Source organism: Sander vitreus, chromosome 7, assembly GCF_031162955.1.
Source record: "Sander vitreus isolate 19-12246 chromosome 7, sanVit1, whole genome shotgun sequence".
Taxonomy (NCBI): Eukaryota; Metazoa; Chordata; class Actinopteri; order Perciformes; family Percidae; genus Sander; species Sander vitreus.
In genome coordinates, this window is record NC_135861.1 from 7,102,383 (window position 1) to 7,125,521 (window position 23,139).

The following is a 23,139-nucleotide window of genomic DNA, read 5'->3' on the forward strand; positions in this document are numbered from 1 at the left end:
TCATACGTAAAAAAAAATTGAACTTGGCTCAGCTCTTGTCACAAAGCAGCAACATCCAGCACGCTGTAATGCCAGCCAAATACATACAAGCAAACGATCTTAGTAGAATAAATTTGGGTAGCCAGTCCGTTGGTCAGCAGACGCACTTGGTGGAATTTAGGGGGTCAATTTAGGGTTTGGGCGGTGCCGCAGCCGCCGTAGCCACTCCAGACAATGCTTGGGATTCCATGCAGCGCGTTCCAGAAGCGGCTCTTCGCTGTGCTCTGCTACAATATGTGCTAGGTCTATATTTGACGGCTATAGCATCCGGTCAATTTTCAAAATAAACACCCTGTGCAGACTCCCAATCGTACATCACATCACTACACTACTTTAACAACTAAAACACAGCCACAGATCTTTGATCCATGTGGTACATAATTGGACTAAATGGAAGAAACCATTTAACTATGTAGACTACTTACTTTTATAGTAGAATCACAAATATCCAGGAAAGAAAATTACCAAATCAACAAAATCTGCAAGTCGGGCAGGCAAAATGCTCCGCTTCTGAAGAGCTCCAGGTGTGGAATAACGCAAATAGAAACTTATGATTAAAGTAAAGATGAGTATGAATCTCAGCAAGCTTTCATTTACAGTTTTTGGTCCTTGACAGTCCAAACTCGACAGACACATTCCTGTCAGCTTGGTACCAAAAAAGTACTGATGTTCAATGCCTAATCTGATTCCGTGTTCTTTTCATCTACTAATGGTACAGCAGCATTAGTTTAGGTAGTGTTGAGAAACTGTTTTTATCCCAAACAAGCTTCACTAACACCTTAGTCCTCGCAGGATTATTCCCCTTATCTCAGTCTAAAGCCTAAAAAATGATGGAACAGCTTGAATGAGGACCTTTAAGTGCTCATATTATGCTTTTTGGCTTTTTCCCTTTCCTTTAATGTTTTATATACGTATCCTTTTGTGCAAATTATAGGTTTAGTGAAAAAGCCAAAAGTCCACCCCAAAGGGAGTTATCATATTCCAGAGGAAAAAACACTGTTCACAAAACTTTACTTCCGTGACAAACGTGCGTCACTCGCGACTCCCAACAAAGATGGAACAGAAGTGAGATGTCTCACTCTGTAGCTAAAACAGAGAGCTCAACACACAGGGTGAAAAGAGGAGCTGCAGCAATGTGCAGTACAACAAAAATATGGTGTTTTTTTTAAAATTAAACCACATAAACCTATTCTGGTACAACCTCTAAATACAATTATGAACCTGAAAATGAGCATAATAGGAGCACTTTAAGCAATGTCAAAACATGAAAGAGTTTCAAAAGAAATATAAGGAGATGATTCTCACAGGGTACAGGGAGAGAGAGGTTTGATTATCATTGCTTGTATATTTTGTATCTATTTAGATTTATTCTTAGCTTCCATTTTATTTTATTTCCTTATGTATTTATATTTATTCACATTTTTTGGAATTTCTGAATGAATTTATATTTCGATACGAAAACATATCAATATGTATCTGGGGTCAAATAAATAAATATGCAAGGAATTATACAATAATACACAATTGATAATAATATATGAGAAATAAATTGTATTTTGTAAGAGAATTGCTAAGTAAAGTTAAATATTGGAAGTGTTTAAAAAGAAAAGAAAAATGTATGTTATTTGTTAAATAATTAAAAATGTTTTATGGAGAAGGGGTGGGTTTAAATAAGTGAATACGTATGTTCTTCCCACTCCTTTTCGGACATGTCATAAAAAAAAATGTTTTGTTATGATGTATCTATGTTATCTATATTATTGTTTTCTGAATGACCTGAGTTTTCTTTTACACGTTCGAAATAAATTTCAAAGGAAGGAAGAAAGTAAACTGAGTGCTAGAGCTGTGCAGTTGTTTTTAACTCCTGTACGGTATCAGGGTATTTGTCATACTGTAAAGGATTTTTCTCTGTTGTTTAAAAAAAAAAAAAAAAAATTCTAAAAATATCCTTAATGTTTCAAAAGAGATACAAACTCATCTTGCTGAGGAAAAGAAAATAGAAGGAGATACAAGAGGAAGACCAAATACTGTACATAACAAATGTAAACAAGGGCAGAGAAATATCTACACTTATTAAGAAGGTGCATAGCTGGAAACGGCAGCTGCTAGCCATGAGCTAAACAGGAGATTAGTTTTACAAACGTGTTATGGCACATTCTTCCTGCTTAAGGCACCGTCTGCATATGAATCTATTCAGTGCGCAGCAAAGCATCTATTTAGAAGCTACGGAGATGGGAAGAAATGTGTAAATGTATGACAGAAAAAGGCAAGCAGGAGTCAGTTAGGGGAAGATGAGAAAGGCCAACTATGAAACAAAAAAATGACAAAGGGATATAAAATAAAATCATAGCAAGAATGAGTGATCAAGCAGGGATGACAGATGAGAGCCTCTGTCGTGGAAACATCTCACAGCAAAACTAACATCTAGCAGAGACGTTTAGGCAGTTCCCCTTGTTTGCAAGAGAGTTTTGCATCTTAACTGGAGCTACTTTTTTTGTGTGTGTTAAGTGACAATATAACTAACAATCTAGAACACACATGTCAAACTCAAGGCCCGCGGGCCAAATCCGGCCCCTCACAAGTTTTGATCCGGCCCGCAAATCAATTTTAGTTGTGCGCCAAAACCAAGACGGGAAAAGTTTGCAAACCACAATTACTCTTGAGTCAAAGCCAAATTTGGCAGATTTGCTTACTTTGAGACTCAGAAATTCCCACAGAAGCAGAGAGTTTTCATATGCAGGCTGTGGAACAGGTTGCTGTGAGTCGGCTGTGTGGTAGCCTACTTTTAAAAAAATCTGATTGCATTGTTTTGCTAAATTCTATGACGACTAACTTTTTTGCTGACTTTTTTTTAGGGCTTTATGTGGACCAAATTGTATGTGAAAGCGCTATATGAGACATGCAATAATACAGTCAAAGATATTTCACTTTTTCCAATTAAATCATGTCAAACTATACATGTCTGGCCCCTCATGTGATTCTCGTTGACTGAAATGATATGAAAGAACTTTCAAAAATGTACAATAATTTGTGGCCGGTTAGCTCAGTTGGTAGAGCGGGCGCACATATGCAGAGGTTTATTCCTCGACACAGAACGTCCAGGGTTAAAATCCGACCTGTGACGGTTTTCCTGCATGTCTTCCCCCCTCTCTCTCTCTCCCCTTTCATATCTAAGCTTTCCTCTCTAATAAAGGCAGAAATGCCCCCCCCCCAAAAAAAAGCCCCCCCTGCAATGTCTCTGATGACCCTCTAGGGGTCCCGGATCCCCTGTTGAAGATCTCTGATATAGACGCAAGCATCGACAAACTTTTAGCACCATGCCTCTGTTTACTAAAAATGAGTATAAACCGAAAACACAAATATTAGACATCAAAACAACTCAGTTTAAAAGATGAACATATTTTGGCTCTGCTTGACAACAGTCATGATGTACGGCAGGTTTTGAGGCTGAGCTGTAGGGACAACAGATGGCGGCTGGCTGAGCTGTTAGTCAGCGTGTCTGCCCTGTAGACGCCACAGTGATATCAGCCATGGAGGGCCAACACCCTGATCCAGTACAGAAGGAGCATGTGAAGAGAGCACCCGAGGGCAGCACACCAATATTAACGGATTAATGGATCATCAACACAACACATAGGCATAGAACACCAGTGTTTGGGCTTGCAAGTATGTCGACAGACAGGCACAAATATACACTCATGCATCTCACTCTTCCCCTGTGGGCAGTGTGTGCTGTGTTGCCATCTGATAGCAGCAGCAGTCTGTTCTCCCATTCCCTCTCTTTCTCTCTCCCCCCCTCCCTTCTCTCTATTTACTCTGCTGCGTTTATTTAACACATAGCTCCCAGCGAGGCAATAAATTAACACTCACTAATAATCTGACTGATAATTATAGCCAGGCAGCTACGCAGAGAAAGGAGTAGGACAATAAGGGCCAGTGGCCCTTCTGCTGCTCCACATCTATTACTTTCACTCTGACGGCTCCCTCTTTCACGTGACACTCCCTCATTTAGGTTCTATTTTGTTGTTATACAGTACGTTCTACATAATTATGAAATGTGGCCTAATGTAGTTCAGTGGGGTCAATTAAATCAGCAATACTGCATGCATGTGTACTACCAGGGAGTATCTGTGAAAAAGCACAATATGTCCTTTGTGATATAATGTTTGCCTTTTTCAAAATTTTACTAGGACCTTTTTTTGTGTTGTCTTTTTTTGTGTGTTTCGTTTTAAGTTTTTAACAACATCAGAGGAAGCAGACCAATTCCTTTTGGTTTGAAGTGTATTACTGTCTCTGATGTTGGTGCAATGCCCTGGTATCATGACTGCAGTTGTAAGAATTATTTAAATTGTCCAATTTAAGATTTTGTGCGGTTAAAATTTGAATTGCTTATCCAAGCCCATGATTGACGGAAATGTAAAAACAGTCAGCGCACTCAAAAAAACATTCGTGGTGCGGCCTCTAGCTCACCCAGTAAGAGCGTGCGCCCCATGAAGGCTGAGTCCTTTGCAGCGGTGCGGGTTCGAATCCGACCTGCTGCCCTTTGCTGTGTGTCATTCCCCATCTCTCTCCCCCATCTCTATCCACTGTCACTATTTAATGAAGGGAAAAAGCCCCAAACAGATTTCTCCAGTCAAAAACTGAACTGAATGAACATGAACACATGACACTGTCATGACACATGAACCCTAACCCTAACTTGTCATGACAAAAACCGAATGACACTTACTAAAAGAAGCGTTATGTCATAAACGTTTATAACTAGTTTATAATGTTCATGACAGTGTCATGTCACTCTTATGTAGATACCTTCAAGTAAAGTGTAACCCAACATTGCTTATTTCTAGCGGATGTCTGAACCAGTCTTTGATCTCAATGAAAATAAACTTTCCAGTTTGAAAGTGATTTTGTTTTTGTTGCCGAGGCAGCAATCTATAGTGTTCATGTGGTTACTGCATCTAAAGAACCATATATACACACACACACACACACACACACACACACACACACACACACACACACACACACACACACACAGGTAAATTATATCGCTAAACCCAGCTGCAAATCTGCATTCCAGCTTTACTGTCTTCTCGTGGCTGTCATTACTGAGGCTCAAGATCAGGCCAAGTTGGTGTTAGTCTGGGGGAAAGTTGCAATGGACAGTCAGTCAGATAATTATTACTGTCAGTGAGAATTAAAGACTTAGAGAACAGATCAAGGTATTTAGACATGATCCTTTCAGTTTAAGTTAGCCGGGAAGTGTTGAGAATATGGATTTTGCAGTAATAAAATGTGCATCCCAGTCCATTGACACCTTTCAATTTACCAAGCTCTACTATATAATTACAGTTTCGAAATTATATTTAGAAAGATGACCCAGTATTACCCCTTAACTGCTTCAGTGAGCTACAGCGCACTCATCTTTTAGGTAAAAATTTGACTTTTTGTCAACTCTAAGTATGCCTGAGACGAACCAATTTTGCAGCAACATTATTGCTAATAGCTGGAAAAAAGGCAATCTAATCTGATGTCAATTCTTTTCTCAGTATGTCCTTTTTAAACCAAGATTTACTGGACTTCCTGTCTGTCTGCCTGCTCACTTGGCTCCTCTTACCTGACTGTGCAGTGAGGAAAGCTGAGCTCACAGTCAGCCTAACAGCTTTACATGCAGAACCATGTCAGTTCCTGCAGATTACAATTACTGATACAACTGCAGGCTTATCTGCACCTCACCAACTCAACTCCTTCATTCTCCTCTGTCCCTCTATTTCTGTCCATGTCACTCCTGCCATCTCCCCATCTCCTCTGCCCTCTCATTTTCCCAAACAGTCTTTTCCCCATTCACTCTTACCTTCCTCCCCTTTACTATTCTTACTCTTTATTCCTCCTTGTTTTTTTCTCCCCAAACAGAGGGACAAGCTCTGTGATTAACTGTGCATGAGTTCATACGCCTGAGGTCACATCTATGTGAATATATGCATTTGAACCTTACATGTATCCATGTCAAATTAAAGCATGCGTGTGCCTAGTATTCATACAGTCTGACTCTTTAAATAGCTTGAAGGATGTACATCCATTGAATAAGACAAAACCTGTGCAAAGCTAAGCAACTCATTTAACCAGTTTTTCACTCATCTAAATGGCATAATAGCAGCCTGTTACCATATGTTTGACTAAATAAGCAGTCAGAGGAGTACATGATAAATCATTAAGCTATTCACAAGCTCATATGTACTACTATAATGAAGCATGTCCCCATCTGGTTCTATCCTGCGTGCGTGCGTACGTGCGTGCGTGCGTGCGTGCGTGAACACAGCTGTTTCTCTCACACCCGTAACCAAAATCTGAATGAGTTTACTGAGTGTGTAAAAGAGAGACAACACTGTCGCTCCATCAGCAGAGAATCTCCAGCTGATTACATGGGTTTGGGTATAAACAAGTGAGGCAGGTTTGTCCAATCAGAGCCGACATCTGGCTCATTCCAGCAGGGCTGCTTGACAGACAGACAGACAGACAAGAGGGAACCCAGCACTATCTTGCTCTGAAGTGGTGCTGCTGCCTCAGAACACCATCTGGGAATTAAACACTGGGGATTTTGAATAACGTTTGGCTTTATGGTCTTTGCAGTAAAATAGTGGTGGTACTGTTAAGGGGTGTATTCCTGAGACGTGATAGCCATTCTGTGCAAGTGCTTTTGATATGTAGTACTTTAATGGCACTTACATCAAAAACGGTAGATATGTACATAGAAAGAAATACCATAACAATTTGTAATGTTATGATATTAATAGGTTATGTGAAAATTTCAATTTCAATAACGTGAAATCATATCAAATACAATTCCAGTGAAATGTAATCCTGTCGGTTCCTGTATGCATTAAAAACAGTAATAACAAATATTTATGTGTATGATGAGGCAGGGCAGTCTTAGTCAGTGTCCTCATTCAGGATCCTAGTGGCCTGAGGGTAGAAGCTCCTCCTAAGTAGGCCTGTAGCGACGCGTCGATGACGTTGACGCGTCAACGTCAAATTTACGTCGACGTCGTATTTTTGCGTCGACGCGTCGACCTATGACACACACACGTGGGAGACCAAAATATTGCAGGATGGAGGACGAAACAGCAACCTCCTCACATAATTCCCAACAAAGCCCTGCTAAAAGCCCCAATAAAAGAAAAAGTCCTAAAAAAACTGCTCGCCCTTAATCATCGAAGGTATGGGAATACTTCAAATATAGTCCCAAACGTAAAGGTGTCGTTATTTGCGCTCTTTGCCAAATGGAGTTGGCATACCACACCAGCACAACAGCAATGTGGGAGCATCTGAAACGGAGGCACCCCGCTGTCACTCGTGAAGGAGACAATACCAACTAAGTACTAACGTTGGCTAAATTAATTTCATGTTTGTGTAGTGTGTTGTGTAGCCTGAGCTCTGCTAGCTAACTATCTTAGCTCTCCGTGCAGTTTGTTCGTGCTAGGTTAGTAGCTAACGTTAACGCTACTGGCGCCTAGACAGGTGTGTTTAGCTAACGTTAGTTGTCATCTAATGTTGGCTTGAATCATAGCTAGCTTACAGCTGCAGAACACAGCTATCTATAGTAGCTAACGTTAGCGAACGTGAACGTTAGCTACTAACCTAGCACGAACAAACTGCACAGACAGCTAAGATACGTTGGTTAGCCTAGCACCACCAAAGGGCACAGCTGCATTAGCATGTAAACTTACAGAATAGCAGTTAAGAGAGTCAGTTTGATTATGCATCAGGTTTTATGTTGGGACTGTTATATTGTGTTAAACACTCTCAGGAACATCTATACTGTGCACTGCACAGTGTTTGTTTTTGCACTACAACTTGAGAGTTATGTTGGTACTGTAAAAGAGGCTAGCCTTTCATTTTGTATAACAGTAAAGTAATTATTTATTTTATTTTGTGTAAAGCAGAAGATTTTTTGCTGTGCAAAATTGTTGTTTAATAAAGTATATTATTAAGAATTTGTTGGTATTTATTTGAGATACATTATGGTTTTTATTAATCGAGCAACAGAAAATTAATCGTTATATTAATCGTCCAATTAGTCGAGTAATCAATAAAATAATCGCCTGATTAATCGTTTAATAAATAATTGTTTACCCCCAGCTATACTCCTAAGCCTCTCAGCGCTGCCCTGGTGTATCTGGTACCTTCTTCCCAACCTCAACAGGGTGAAAAGGCTTTTACTGGGTTGTTAAAGATTTTCCTAGGCTTTTTCTTGCAGCACCTGGATTAAATATCCTATAGGCAGGGTAGGGCACCACCTGTTGTACGTTCAGCCAAATGAAACGCTCTCTGCAAGGGCCTTGCGGTCTTGTTCGGTGCCATTTCCGTACCAGGCAGTTGTGCTCCCCGTCAGGACGCACGCGATGATGCAGGAGTAGAAATTTCTCAGTACTTGAGGGGACATCCGAAATTTCCTCAGGCGTCTGAGTTGAAACAGTCCCTGCCTTGCCTTTTATAGTATGGTCATCAGGGTTATCTTGGCTTGGAAATTTTTTAAACAAATAGCCTGCGTTACAAACTGGGGGGTTATGGAATTTGAAAGATGTGGGGGTTTACCAGGCAGGTAGGGTCCATTGAAGGATTCTGTTGAGGTGGATTATGAGAAATGTAGGATGCAGTGTATTTGGAGTATCTCAGCCTTTGCTGCTTTAAATTTTAACCATTCTTTTTTTTGTGTCCCCTGTGAGTTCCAACTTTATGCAAATACAAATGAAGCTCAGCGTAAATTCTTTCAGGAAGACTTCTAAACTTCATCCACCTCTCTCTCTCTCTCTTCCTAAAACTGATCAGCTGTTTCAAGGCGTTCACTGTTCAGTTAAACCAACCAGAATTGGCCATGAATTTCACGAGCCAATCACAGCATGGCATCCCTGCTTTAATTCTGTTCTTCTCTCTGCTGCTGTCAGTTGTCATTTCAGGCAAAGCGTGCAACCCTCTTTCTCCCCTTCCTCCTCCAGTCATCGTCACCCACGGCACCCTGGGTCAGACCGCTCCTGTCGGCATCTTCGGTCCGGTCTCCGGGCTCCTTCACCACCACCACCACCACCAGTGTCTAGACTCCATCGGGGGGATATGCCTTGGCTTCTCTACCCCTTTAAAATTTGTTTTATAACGATGGAGGCTAATCTCCAAAGACTATGTGCATTTCATATTATGCATATGTACAAATAAACCTTTGCATATTTGCAACGAAGTCTCTCCTGATTGAATACTGAATAGCTGGAGTATCCCTTCAAAAAAAAATCATTGGAATATACTGTATGTCTTTCTTTGAACAGAAAGTAGTTTGTGAAATAAAAGTAGCATATTTTACACACGTAACTACAGTGATTGTGCATTGGGCTCTGAGTGCTGCCAAACAGACTGAGCACTGAAGCTGCTGCTGCTCAGGTTACGCCTCCTGTGTAGACACGGTGTAAGTCTTTCACCATATGTGGTTAATTGTATTGGAACTGCAATCCTGACTAACACAAGACAATTATAAAGTTTTATTTATTTCATTTCCGATGCCTTTTGGGGGACTACTTCCCAGCTGTGGCAAAGTAATGTAAATGAAACAGTGCGGTTGCTGTTTAAATAATAAACAAGAGAAAGGCTATAATTACAAATTATCTGCTAGATACTTCTTTTCTGAATGTATATGACTCACAGAAAGAGTGTTAATACGCCAGCAAAGATATACAAGCATACACAAAAGTACAAAGGTAGTGACTATAGTGAAAACAAACTTGAGTCAACTGATATTTTCCTTGAAGACTAAAGTAGTTTGAATATTACAATAAAATGTTCCCTGTCTCCACAGCCAACTGTCACGTAATACAAATAATTGGAGAGATACAAGGTCATGGAGGAGAGATTAGGTATATTGGATTAACATGGGGAACCTATGCATTAACATTTGTGACTGGCTTGGCATTAAGAGAATTTCACACTTGAAATGTAACTTAATATACCGCATGTTGGGACAAAGTATCAGACAGGAGAGAGAGAGAGAGAGAGAGAGAGAGAGAGAGATGCTTCCACCTTAATGTGAAATCAGTGAAACATTGAATAGGCTTTTGTTGCCATCTAGTGTCCCTTGGAGGAACTGGGTAATCCAGCATTTCAACAGATCTGCTATTGAGTAAAAATTGACATATATAAAGTAACTAATAATTCTGACTGAAATTGAACTTTTGTCGATGCAAATCAACACTTCACTTTTGTCTTTGGCTCTATAAAGTCTGAAAGAAATTCTTGTCTCACCTCTCACATTATAACCCCGCTGTGGTTTACAAGACAACACCAATTTCAGTACCTGGAAGAGCACCACTACCTTGTAAACCTGTTATATTGTTCATCTTGTGGCGGTTCAACATTTAGAATGCAATTGCTGGTGGACGTGAAAATATCCCCCTGACAAATTCACCTCCAGAAGTGTAACCTCTTGTGTGTAACGGTCACAGAGAGCTGAGCTTTTCTATCAATCTGCCATGCCCATATCATTTAAATGGGACAACTTTACCATCTGTTTTACAGTGAGCATTGAAGACCATTTTTAAATGGTTGATCTCCCCTTTAGTTTTGATCTGTGAGGCCCTAAAGATTTTTCCTGGACAGTAGTTGGGTGTTGGATACAGGACGGTGACACTAGAGTGCACCAATATTCTCGTGAAGTGTTATTACGCATAATTTGTAAACAAAAATGTATGCTATTAGAATAATATGAAAAATGCTATTATGTACGCATAGTAACTTTAACCAGCTTGCATTTCTCCCTGTCGCATTATCTCCTCATAGGATACAACTGATTCACCTGTGCTTTACAGGCGTTTTCAAAGAATGAGAAAAGCGTGGATGCCATTTTGTTAAAGGGCAGCTAATAAAATAGACTTCCTAATTGTTCTGAAAGAACAGAGAGAAAAAAATTTACCATATGCTAATGTGGCTTATAACCTTTTTTTTTTTGCTTTCAACAGGCACCAAAAGGCCATTAACACATTATAAAAAGAGAAAATCCCTTTTAGCCCTTTAGTTCGACTTGCTTCCTTTCTTTCCATTCTCCTGTTCCCCTCTCTCATTCTGAAATTAATCTGCGGAAGATTTGCTATTAACAAAGACTATTCACAGTGGGTGAGGGCCTTGGCTTAAAGATGAAGAAAAAGAGAGGGGAATGGCGGGATCAGGCAGTTCACTGAGAAGAGGACAAAAGACATGAGTGAGGCGGAGAAAAGGACATCATTGCCTGGCTCTCTCTGACTTGTGACTCAGTGCCTTGCGCACACACACACACACACACACTAGCTTTATTTGTATAGCACATTTCAGCAACAGGGCAATTCAAAGTGCTTTACATGAAAACAGATTAAGAAATTAAAAACAGATAAAATACGAGAAAAAAGTTACAGTGCAGTATAAGAAATTAAACATTGAAGAGCAGTTAAAACAGTTAAATATATTAAAAAAAATAGGAATTTCTCTTTATATGCTTATATAGATTGTTATACAATGTCAACAATGCAGCTTCAGTATAAGAAATGAACAGTTATTTAAAGAAAGGCAACATCAAAAAGATAGGTCTTCAGCCTTGATTTAAAAGAACTGAGAGTTGCAGCAGACCTGCAGTTTTCTGGGAGTTTGTTCCAGATATATGGAGCATAAAAACTACACTGCTTCCCCCTGTTTAGTTCTGACTCTGGGGACAACAAGCGGACCTGTCCCAGACGACCTGAGAGGTCTGGGTGGTTCATAGTGTAGTAGCAGATCAGAAATGTATTTTGGCCCTAAACCGTTTAGTGATTTATAAACCAGAAAAGGTATTTTGAAATCAATTCTTTGAGGCACTGGAAGCCAGTGTAGAGACTTCAGAACTGGAGTGATGTGATCCACTCTCTTAATCTTAGTGAGGACTTAAGCAGCAGCGTTCTGAATCAGCTGCAGCTGTCTGATTGATTTTTTAGGAAGACCTGTGAAGTAGAGCTGGGGGTAAACAATTATTTATTAAACGATTAATCGGGCGCTTATTTTATCGATTAGTCGACTAATCTAGCGACTAATTGGACGATTGATATAACGATTAATATTCTGTTGCTCGATTAATAAAAACCATAATGTATCTCAAATAAATACCAAAACATTCTTAATAATATACTTTATTAAACAACAACTTTGCACAGCAAAAAATCTTCTGCTTTACACAAAATAAATAATTATTTTACTGTTATACAAAATGAAAGGCTAGCCTCTTTTACAGTACCAACATAACTCTCAAGTTGTAGTGCAAAAACAAACACTGTGCAGTGCACAGTATAGATGTTCCTGAGAGTGTTTAACACAATATAACAGTCCCAACATAAAACCTGATGCATAATCAAACTGACTCTCTTAACTGCTATTCTGTAAGTTTACATGCTAATGCAGCTGTGCCCTTTGGTGGTGCTAGGCTAACTAACGCATCTTAGCTCTCTGTGCAGCTTGTTCGTAGTTTGTATTGTCTCCTTCACGAGTGACAGTGGGGTGCCTCCGTTTCAGATGCTCCCACATTGCTGTTGTGCTGGTGTGGTATGCCAACTCCATTTGGCAAAGAGCGCAAATAATGACACCTTTACGTTTGGGACTATATTTGAAGTATTCCCATACCTTCAATGATTAAGGGCGAGGTGTTTTTTAGGACTTTTTCTTTTATTGGTGCTTTTAGCAGGGCTTTGTTGGAAATTGTGTGAGGAGGTTGCTGTTTCGTCCTCCATCCTGCAATGTTTTGGTCTCCCACTTGTGTGTGTCATAGGTGTGTGTGGCGAGCGTCGACGCAAAAATACGACGTTGACGTAAATTTGACGTTGACGCGTCGCTACAGGCCTACTGTAAAGACACCGTTACAGTAGTCAAGTCTACTGAAGATAAAAGCATGGACAAGTTTTTTCCAAATCCTGCTGAGACATAAGTCCTTTAACCCTTGATATATTTTTTAAGGTGGTAATAGGCTGACTTTGTAATTGTCTTAATGTGGCTGTTAAAATTCAGGTCTCAGTTCATGACTACACCAAGATTTCTGGCTTTGTCTGTTAACATTATCTTTTGAAGCTGAGTGCTGACTTTTAATCGTTCCATCCTTTGCTCCAAAAAACAACCACCTCAGTTTTTTCATCATTTAATTTAAGAAAGTTCTGGCACATCCAGTCGTTAATTTGTTCAATGCACTTAGTCAGTTGTTGTATTGGACTATAGTCCCCTGGCGATAAGATTATATAAATTTGTGTGTCATCCGTATAACTATGGTAACTTATTTTATTGTTTTCCATAATTTGAGCCAGTGGAAGCATGTAGATGTTAAACAGGAGAGGCCCCAGAACGGAGCCTTGGAGAACTCCGCACGTTACATTTGTATGCTCAGATGTATAATTCCCTATAGACAAAGTAGTCCCTATTCTTTAAATAAGACTCAAACCACTTTAGTACTGAGCCAGAAATGCCAACCCAGTTTTCTAATCGGTCTAGTAATATGTCATGGTCGACCGTATCAAATGCAGCAGTGAGATCAAGTAATACCAAGACTGAAATTTTGCCACTATCCGTGTTTAAGTGTCATTAAAGACTTTTTAACAAGAGCTGTCTCAGTGCTGTGGTGTGGTCGAAAACCCGACTGGAAGGAATCGAAACTGTTGTTTAGTGACAAGAAAAGGTTGAGTTGTTGAGAAACCGTTTTTTCAATGATTTTCGATGTTTAGATGAGGTTTTCAGATGTTGTATAATGTCCTCCAGGTTTTTACGGTTAATCACATGAAATTGGGTCATATTGGAATTTGTTTTGCCTGACAACACATATCCTGTACTCGATATGGAAGCACTGATTGTTTGTCTAATTTTCTGAATTTTGTCTTTGAAGAAGGTGGCAAAATCATTGCAGGCCTTGGTGGATAAAAGTTCAGATGGTACTGGAGGGTTTGTTAACCTATCGACAGTAGCAAACAAAGCACGCAAGTTATTATTGTTTTTGGCAATAATGACCGAGAAGAAGGACCGCATTGCATTCCTCAGTTCCAAATTATAAATGCGAAGTCTCTCTTTATAGGTGTTGTAGTGGACCTGGAGATTAGTTTTTCGCCACCTGCGTTCTGCTTTTCGACACACTCTTTTTTCTGTTCTTACCAGTATAACATTTCTCCATGGAGATCTTTTCTTACCAGAGACAGCTTTGACCTTAGTGGGAGGAATGGCATCAATAACATTTGTAATTTTACAATTGAAATTGTCTACAAGCTCAGTGACTGAGACCCTTGAGAGGGTGGGTGTCCTGACAGGCTTGTCCTGGAAAGAGTCATGAGTGCCACTAGGCATGCAGCTTGGGCCCAGCACATATCAGTTAAAGCTTGTTTAATTTTGTACACAAGCATACTTATCAGTCTGGTGAGAAGGAGTTCGCTGCCGTCCTTGAGGGGGCAGAGGTGCCTGGCGTTTTACTTTCAGCGGTTCAGTCAAAACAGGGTCAGTTTGATGCTGGGGGCGAATGATGGGAGAAGGTAGTGGGGCAAACTTGATTCCAGCATCTACCAGCTGCTCCATCCGGTCAGTGAACCTCAACGTGTGGCAGGGGGAAACAGGGGAAAAGGCGGATGGGGAGAGCGATGAATCCTCAAAGGCTTCGGTGTTGGTAAGGGGGTTTGAGGAGTGTTGGATGGGTGAAAACGGGGGTCGTCTCCATTCTGTGGTCCTCCATGGTCAAATCTTTGCTCAGGTGGGGGCTGTGGTGGATCACTGCCGCACTTTGTTGTGTCTTCCTCTTGTTTTGTTTGTGTTGATTTATCTTGACTCGTGTCCTTGGCCGAGGGAGTAGATGTGTGGTGTAGAAAGTAAAGTAGGCTAGAGGTGAACAGCTTTACTCCTGGCTTGTTAAGAAAAAGTCCATCTGCTTTAAAAAGATGTCTGCGGTCCCAAATTTTTTTTAAAATTGTCAATGAACCGCAGAGAGTGGACGGTACATGCAGTTGAAAGCCATCTGTTCAGTGCCAATAGTCTGCTGAATCTCTCAGCGCCTCTTCTGACTGGCGGTATAGGGCCACTGATAAACACCTTCGCGTTTAGGGCGCTAACTGTGTTCAGCAGATTCATAAAGTCACGATTCAGCACTTCAGACTCTTGCTTTACAACATCACGTGACCCTATATGCAGTATAATGTTCTTCACAGTTGGGTGTGCTGCCACGATATCCGGGATTCTTTGGGCCAAGTCAGACACCATGTCTTTGGGAAAACAGAGTATTTTGGTGTTTTTACTGCTTTTTATGCATTTTACAGCAGAGTCACCCACAATCAGAGTTTGGTGCCCAGTTGTTAGCTTTCCCTGTAGCATTTTACTTTTTGAATTGCTCTCAGTCCTTACCCTGCTGTGTGACGATGAGACGTAATCCAGGTCATGTCCAGGGTCCTGCAGCAGAGGAGCAAATCTGTTCTCCACCTGCACACTCAGGTGTTGGGGAGGCATTTTGTTGCTAATTCTCCCTTTTGCAGCTGTCCACGGCTGTGTCCTACTGAGTACAGGGGTTGAAGAGGCGCTCTGCCTGGATGATAATGCAGGCCAGCCAGTCATATCACAAATCTCAGGGCGCTGTGCCCTGCCCGTTAGTCATCCTCCCATTTCCCAGGAAAATGATTTACTCTTAGTAAGTAGGGAGGACTACCACTTGTTGATTTATTACCCATTCCACAGCCCTGCTGTTTGTTTGTAGTCTTGCTGATGCTAGTTAGCCGTGTGTTGGCATGCTTTTGTCCATTGTTTTGGGTCAATGGTAAAGTGGTGTCATTTCCACATAATCCGTTCCCTTCCACGTTTACTTCTAACCGGTAAATTTTGGTTTCCAGAACTGCAATCTTCTAAAGGAGTTTGTAGTAGTCCTCCATGGAGAAGGGAGGCATATTGCTATTAATTAGCTTTAGCTACAGTCACTTTAGGACAGGCTTGAGCTATTGGTAGGCCACGCTCACGCAGAAAAATGTTGAAATATGGCAATAGCCTACTATGTCTACAAAAAATGTATAGTCCAGTGATTTATAAGTATCCAAGAGCCGCTGCTCACAGTTTCTCTCAGAGGAAAAGCAAGATTATCAGCAGAAATATGCAAGCAGAGGCAGGAGCAAGCAGCAAAGCGTCTGCACTGCACTATTCCGCGTTTAGACAAGAGTTTTGGGGGGGAAATCTGCATGCATATGGTGACGCAAAAGTGTGTGAAATTCAATGTAGTATGCATGCCAGGCGGCTAGGTAGCACTGCCACGCGCGCCTATGTAGAACCTTCCTTCTACTTCTCTCCTTAGTAGCGCGAAACCAAAACATGTCGAAGCAAACAACAAAAGCTTGTCTGGAAAGAGGTCGAGTTGCAGGTTTGTCTGATGATGACCGGCAAAGTCGACCATGATAAGCCACAGCACAGCACCCACGGGAGCACTACCAATACCAATTTTTCGTTTTCACCCACGAGCGTCATCGTGTAAACAGGGTCTTAGCCTTAGTCGTAGAGGCTGGTTTTAGAACGTAAGGGATGTTACCCATTTCAACAGCCAATAGGAAAGTCAGCTTGTAAAGTCAGCTTTCCTCCAGTATGTCGTCTGGGTTTGCGGTATATTTGCGGATTTTCTCCGACCAATCTTTACCGGTCCAATCAAGGAACAGAGGGAGTGGCTGAGAACGATGACGTTGAGGTTGTGCGCTAGTTTCAGTTGTAGTTCTGTAATGGCGGCGGAGAAAGATGCGAGCGAAGCCATTCGGTCCGTTGTGGCAACGCTGCCGAATATCCAGAAGTTAAAGCCCAAGCAAGAACAGTCTTTGCTGAGTTTTGTTGGTGGCCATGATGTTGTGGCCCTCCTCCCCACGGGGTTCGGGAAAAGTTAGATTTGCCAGCGCGCTCCGTTAATGGTGAAGGAGTTGGCTAAGGCGAACGCTAGCGATGCTAAGCCGAACGTTAGCGATCGGTTATGGCAGATCCAGAGTGGCTCTGGGCAGATCCAATAGTTTTAAACTTCAACAGAGTATCCGCCTTCAAGGAAGTTAACACTTGTCAATGGAGAGTGGCCAGACTCTCTGTACAAATGAAATGTACGAGAGTCTGGTAGGGATCTATTACCAGTAGGTCACTTAGGTCTTCTGACCGGGGCTTACCGGTAGCCCTCGACTGTGGCTCGACTGAAAAACAAAAAAAAAGGTGACCAAGCCTTTGAAGCAGTGGCTCAGACACTGTGGAACGCCCTTCCTGCCATCATACGTTCTATTCAATTCAATTTTACTTTATTTATAGTGTCAAATCATAACAGAAGTTATCTCGGGGCACTTTACAAATAGAGTAGGTACCCCACACTGTATAGTTCTGTGGTCTCTGTTGACGCTTTTTAAAAAGCAGCTGAAGACTCAACTATTTTAACTGGCCTTTGTCTCGGGTTTGTAAATTTCTTTGTTTTTAAGTTTTACTTTACAGTTTTTATTTCTATTTGATTCTTTTTATTGTAGTTCTTTTGACTGATTTGGTCTTTTAACAATGTTACTCTTGTGAAGAACTCTGTGACTTTGTTCTGTAAATGGTGCTATATTAAATAAACGTATTATTATAATTATTATTACCACCTCTGAGGAGCCATAAGGGAGGACACAGGAGAGCAGCCTTCCCGGAAGCCATGCAGATAAAAGCTGATGTTAACTCCGCCACTACAGCAGGCAAATTTGAACGTTTTTTTTCCCCTCCTCCTTGTCCATCATAATGATCGTTTCTGCCAACACCTCTTTTTTTAAACCCTTCATCCTTCTTCTTCTCCTTTTCCAAGTCCCCTAAATTGAGCATAATGTTCAGTCATCTTGTAACCTTCTTTTAAAGCATATTTCCCCCCCCCCTTCCTTCTCTTACTCATCCTCCTAAAAGCGTTAAAGAAACGTTACTAATAGTCACTACTTCCATCTCATCCTCACACTGTTGCTCTCCTTTTCCACGTCTTCATGATCCTGCAGGAAATGTTAAATCGCTTGTGAAGGGTTTTTTTTTTTTTTTTACCCCCCAGTTCATTCCCTCTTCTTCAGCTCAATTCTACAGGAAACGTGTGTCATCGTCTCTTTCATTCCCATTCATTTGTGGCTCCTCTTCATTCTTCATCCTAACCCCTTCACAAAATGTTCAGTCACTTCTTTTTCATCCTCACATCCTTCTTGCTCCGAAAATTACTGAGCAAGTGCTTAATCAGCTGTCACGTCCCACTACTCATAAGTTCGTTCTTTTCATCCTTTTTCTCCAGGAAATATTGCAGCACTGTCATTTCTTTAAACTTTTCCCTCACAGGGTTTGGAATTAACATGGGCCACCTGCCAAATGTGGGGTGGTTTCAACCATGATAACCCCCCCCAAGCCAGTGTTGTAGTCAAGACCACCTAAAACGAAACCAAGACCTCACCAAGACCAGAGTTCATCGAGACCGAGACAGAGACTTTGAGGGGTCGAGACCAAGTCAAGACCAAGACCATAGGTGTACAACTCCCCCCTCCCCCCATTATCAAAACTAGACTAGAGTTTTTGTTCCTTTTTAAGGTTTTGATTGATTTTTCTGCCATTTTTGCAGCTTTTTGAAAATGCTTTTGTCGGCTTTATCATTACGAAAAGCAGCTGTTTTTTTATTGCAGGGGTTACATTGGACAAAGAGCTGTGGATGATGGGTGATCATACCCTGTGATTCCACAACAGGGGGGAAAGAAAATCTCATTTGAGTAAAAGAATGTGAGGAAATCTGCCCACAATTCATGTGTCTAGTGTGTATATGTATTCATAGCACAAGAAACAGTCATTACAAGGAGCCCTGAGCATTAGAAAGTCCGACTCGGTCATTCTGTTCACGACGTCCCTCCAGCGGCTTTCTATTAGCTCCAGGAGTGTGTTGGAGTGGAGATAAGACAGCAGCAGGTGGAAGAGGAGAGGGGGGAGAGGAAGAGTCACGTGAAACAGGCACCGGCTGGTGTGTAAAACAAGCTCTCCCCTATCCCACGACTATACCTCCAACCCCCGCACGACTCCTATCTCCAGCTCCAGGAAACTCTCAGGGTGCAATTTACCGCTTGCACTGCACTGATAATACTGTCTCTGGGGCAGGAAGGAGAGAGTAATGGGCTGGGATAGAAAAGAGAGAAAGACAGAGGGAGATAGAGGGTGGGGGGTGGGAGCGATATCGACAGCGCATTCATTTTAAAAGAGGAACAGAGAACCGCGATCACGTATGTATACACATTGCCACACCCGACCGCACGACACGGAAACTGACGCCTCTGCTCTGTCGAAGCCTGCCTTTGACTTGCAGCTTCTGTGACGTCTGTCTCCGTTGCTCTGATTGGTTGTACGTCTATCCAATTGAGTGCAGAGGCATTTTCTTTCCTGGTTCGGTTGAAACACGCCCCATAATCACAGCCCAATGGAGCAGTATCAGACTCATATTCTGACTAGAATCTGAGTGCGACGACGTCAGGCTAATTGAAATTAGCAGTATGGCCCTATCTTGGCCTTGGGGTCTTTTCCTCAGGCAGCGGCATATACAGCAGGGGAGTCACAGTTATTCTAGTGCTGTCAGGGATCTTAAAGGCAACGTTGCACCAAGAGGTTATAACATATTCATTTCCCCACAAGGAGCAAGTATGTAAGTATGTGTTGTTTTATTTCTCACAACTTAAGCGTGTTTAATATTCTTTCATATACATTTTAGAAATAATCCTTTTGGGTATTGTCAATTTAAATTTTAGATCAATATGTCCTTGCCTATGTATTGCAGTTCATGTTTACCTGTGGTAGCTGGGAGGACTCTCGGTCCTCATTTCAGCTAGCAAGTTTAAAAAGTCATGTGTTTCGGGTTCAAAATCTACAGATTGCAAAACTTTATTAACAATTAATTTTACAGAGATGTTGCCTCATTAGCATATTCTCTGACTGGCTGTAGGGGACTGGAAGAGAGCCTGCCACTGTGTGCATACAGATTTTGCCCCATTTGTCTTGCTTGGTATTAATGGTTATGGACTTACTGGGTTAATACTCGATTCTAATTGGCTGCAGGGTGTCAAATACCGTACAAAGTGATATAGGACATCTAGTAAGTAGCTTTGGTAATACTGTTTATCCTTCCAAATGAATGCGCTACATTAAAAGAAAAATAATAATAATAATAATCTAAATATCTTATTTACAACACTTAGCTACAAGAGTATGTTACACTGCCCCTCTGAACTTACTTTGTTTCACATTTAGTGAAACAAAGCGGCCGACAGTACACAAGGCGTATCATTTGTTGGTGAAAGTCTTGATATTGACTTGAGGACAATGACATGGCTGGATTGCTAGCGTGTCTTGTTGTTAAACATAATGTACTCTTGTTAGCATTACGTTAGCTGGCTGACGTCTCGTAGCGTAGCCAAAGGGTTCTAGCGGACTAGAAATATCTCTCGTTGCCAGGTCATTTCTCAGATACTGGAGCAGTGAACAACGTTTCCATTGCATAAGAACCTTATGGGATGGGAATGATTGTTCCAGCTATTGGTCAAACCCTCAGGTGTTACCATGGAAACGGCATTATTGTTTGAAAAAAAACTTTACATTTTGATTTCAGAACGCATGAAGCGATGACGAGGAGACACGAGGAACGGTTGCCTCCGCCAGAGTCTGGCATTAACCCTTACTTATTTTAGGGCTGCATTAATTAATTATATATATATATATATATATATATATATATATATATATATATATATATATATATATATATATATATATATATATATATATATATATATTTTAGGGCTGTCAAACGATTACATTTTCTTAATCGCGATTAATCGTTGAATTTCTATAGTTAATCGCATGTTTTATCACATGATTAGAATTCTATTATTTTGCATTTCAGAACAGTTTTTAAGTACATATTAACAATGGAAAGCCATTCTTACCAGTGTATCTTGATTGGGAATCAAATGAATGCAAAGAAAATGACTTTATGAACTTGATTTTAAGATTTGTATTTGTTTATTATATATTTAATCTAGTCACACATTTGAATCTAGAGTCAATATTAGGGTTGGGTATTGTTTGGTTTGGATACTTGGTACTTTTAAAACGGTACTGGTGCCTTAACGGTGCCTGAACCGATACTTTTTAAGAAAGTTAAAAAAAAAGAAAAGAAGGTTACTAAACAGTTGGCGACATTAAAGAATGGCTTGTTTATTGCTAAGGCCATATCATCAAAATTAAATGTTTAATAATAATAATAACAACAATAATGGAATCACTATAACAATAACTTATTTCACTAGTAAATAGCTGTTGAATGACAAAAACAACCACTAGATGGGAAAAGGGCATTTAACAACAACTTTGAATGCACCACGAGGCTGTAAATTACCAGTTTCATTGAACTCATCGTCTGTGTTTTTCCGACAACAGCAGCTGCAGATTGTTACATCCCGGTGTCGGAATCCTCTACAGTCACACTTTACACCGTTTAGCGTTAGCTGTCAGCATTGTAACCGTGTTTAATCCAGCTACTAGCTAGCGGTAGGCTAACATTAGCTGCTGTCAAGTATAGTGTTAACTAGCGTCACGTGCAGCATGTTTCTGTTGCCTGTAACGTCTGTTTCAGAGCATCAGAGAGAAGTGCAGACATATCAGTGGCACCAGAATGAGGCGCCGAAATCCACGTTGCTATTTCTGCAGCAGCAGGATGTGTTACGAGGAAGTACGGCAAAATAGTAGCCTGTTAGGCACGACGCAAAGCCGAGTGAAGTGAAAATAAATTAATAAATGGCACCATGCGATTAATACGATTAAAACAAATTAACGCATTATGCTCGGCCCTTAATCGCATCGCGATTAACGCGTTAATATATATATTCAAACTTCTTTGACCTGTGAGCGACCATCTTACAGCTGCTACAGGAGCACATCTCTATCACCTAAACATCACCATCTAAAGGTCACCACATTCACACAAAAAACCCACATGAACGCTGTATATCATCAGCTATGTCCGTTTCTCATTTCATTCATTTAATTTCTTATTGCATTTTAAATTTGCCACTGATTTCTAGATATGGGTGTATGCTGTCAACATGCTTTAGACTAACTTCCAAAGCTTCAGGTACTGATGGACCACCAATGCAAAACTAACAACATTTTGCACAATGAATAGCTATAGTTTCAATGTGGAATATCGTAACAATTATTCAAATTACTAGTCTGTCAAATATTAGCATCACTTTATGCTGACCAGCTCCTGCAATCAATCAACTCATGTCACGGGAAATCATATAAAATACAATTAAATGTGACTAATGTGTTAATGCAATGCTTGAATAGAGAACAGTTATTAATAGTTAATAATTCAATGCTAGCTTCTCTGCTTTCACCACAGTAGTACAGTTGTTTTGTCAAAACTATGCACACTCAGTGTGTGTGTGTGTGTGTGTGTGTGTGTGTGTGTGTGTGTGTGTGTGCATACCAGTTGTTTGGCGTTCTCGGCTTCCTGCCGTTTGTGTTGTCTTTCCCGAGTCACGGCTTTAGTCATCTCCTCCCTTGCTGCCTCCCTCTCTCTTTGTGCGACTTTGGCCAATTCCTCCTTCAGGACCGCCTGCTGCCGTTCATACCTGAAACACATACACACACACACACACACACACACACACACACATATTCATGCTTCCATTTGTTGCATACATCAGTTTCTGCTTTGCAAATCCAGTCAATTACAGTCAAACTTACTCAACATATTTCCACAAGGGGGCAGCATATACCCAATTTCATCAGACCTGTCAAATTCATGGAGTATCTAAAGGTGTGCTCTTAAAATAAAATATGAATTCCCTCATAATGAGAAGAATACTGAGAGGGATTGAGAAAACGTAATTTAAAATGTAAAGAAAATAAAACAATATCTGTTAGCCTTCAGTTTGATCTCCAGTTTAAAATGCAACATTTGTTTTCTACAATGTTTCTTTGTCAGCTTTCAATCAAAAGAGGGAGGGTGTTGAGGGATGCAATGGAATTGTATTGATCCAAGAGACATTTTGACATAGACGACATTACTAAAAA

At 40.7% G+C, this 23,139-nt stretch overlaps 1 protein-coding gene across 2 annotated transcripts in view; it reads right to left on the reverse strand.

Annotated features, from left to right (window-relative positions):
* The window catches only part of LOC144520566 (MICOS complex subunit mic25a-like), a 92,551-nt gene that overhangs the window by 64,987 nt on the left and 4,425 nt on the right, over nt 1–23,139 (reverse strand). For both annotated transcript variants that reach the window (XM_078254355.1, XM_078254354.1), the window contains exon 4: nt 22,550–22,694. In XM_078254355.1, coding sequence (XP_078110481.1) covers nt 22,550–22,694 — 145 coding nt within the window. The remainder of the gene's footprint in view (nt 1–22,549; nt 22,695–23,139) is intronic.